At 57.8% G+C, this 327-nt stretch overlaps 1 protein-coding gene across 1 annotated transcript; it reads right to left on the reverse strand.

The window, feature by feature from the left end:
- Positions 1-200: 200 nt before the first annotated feature.
- On the reverse strand, positions 201-323 carry ANAPC15 (anaphase promoting complex subunit 15; the record flags this gene model as incomplete). The annotated part of the gene is made up of 1 exon (XM_008947019.1): positions 201-323. A coding segment is annotated over one exon (123 nt), but the record flags the coding sequence as incomplete, so codon positions are not given.
- Between the last annotated feature and the right edge of the window lie 4 nt (positions 324-327).

Below are 327 nucleotides of genomic sequence, written 5' to 3' on the forward strand. Positions count from 1 at the left end.
CCATCCTGGACATTCTGGGTGTTGAGGAACACCCCATATTCCCCCAAGCCTATTTTGGGATGGAGGAACCTCCTAACCTCCCTGCCCAGCCTGCTTAGGGAATCGAGGAACCCTCCCAAATTCCTCCCTCAGCCTTTTGGGGGGGGGGTCAAGGACACCCCTCAACCAGTTTTGAGGTCCCCCCTCGCCCTGTTTCTCACCTCATTGATCTCGCCGTCATCGGGCGACTCGTTGTAGTCGTTCATCTCGTCCATGTCCTGCATGTCCTCATCGTCCTCCGAGTCCTCCTCGCTGTCTTCATCGTCCTCGTCGTCCTCCTCCTCCTCC

This window comes from Merops nubicus, unplaced genomic scaffold (assembly GCF_000691845.1).
Source record: "Merops nubicus isolate BGI_N331 unplaced genomic scaffold, ASM69184v1 scaffold34989, whole genome shotgun sequence".
NCBI classification, from domain to species: Eukaryota; Metazoa; Chordata; class Aves; order Coraciiformes; family Meropidae; genus Merops; species Merops nubicus.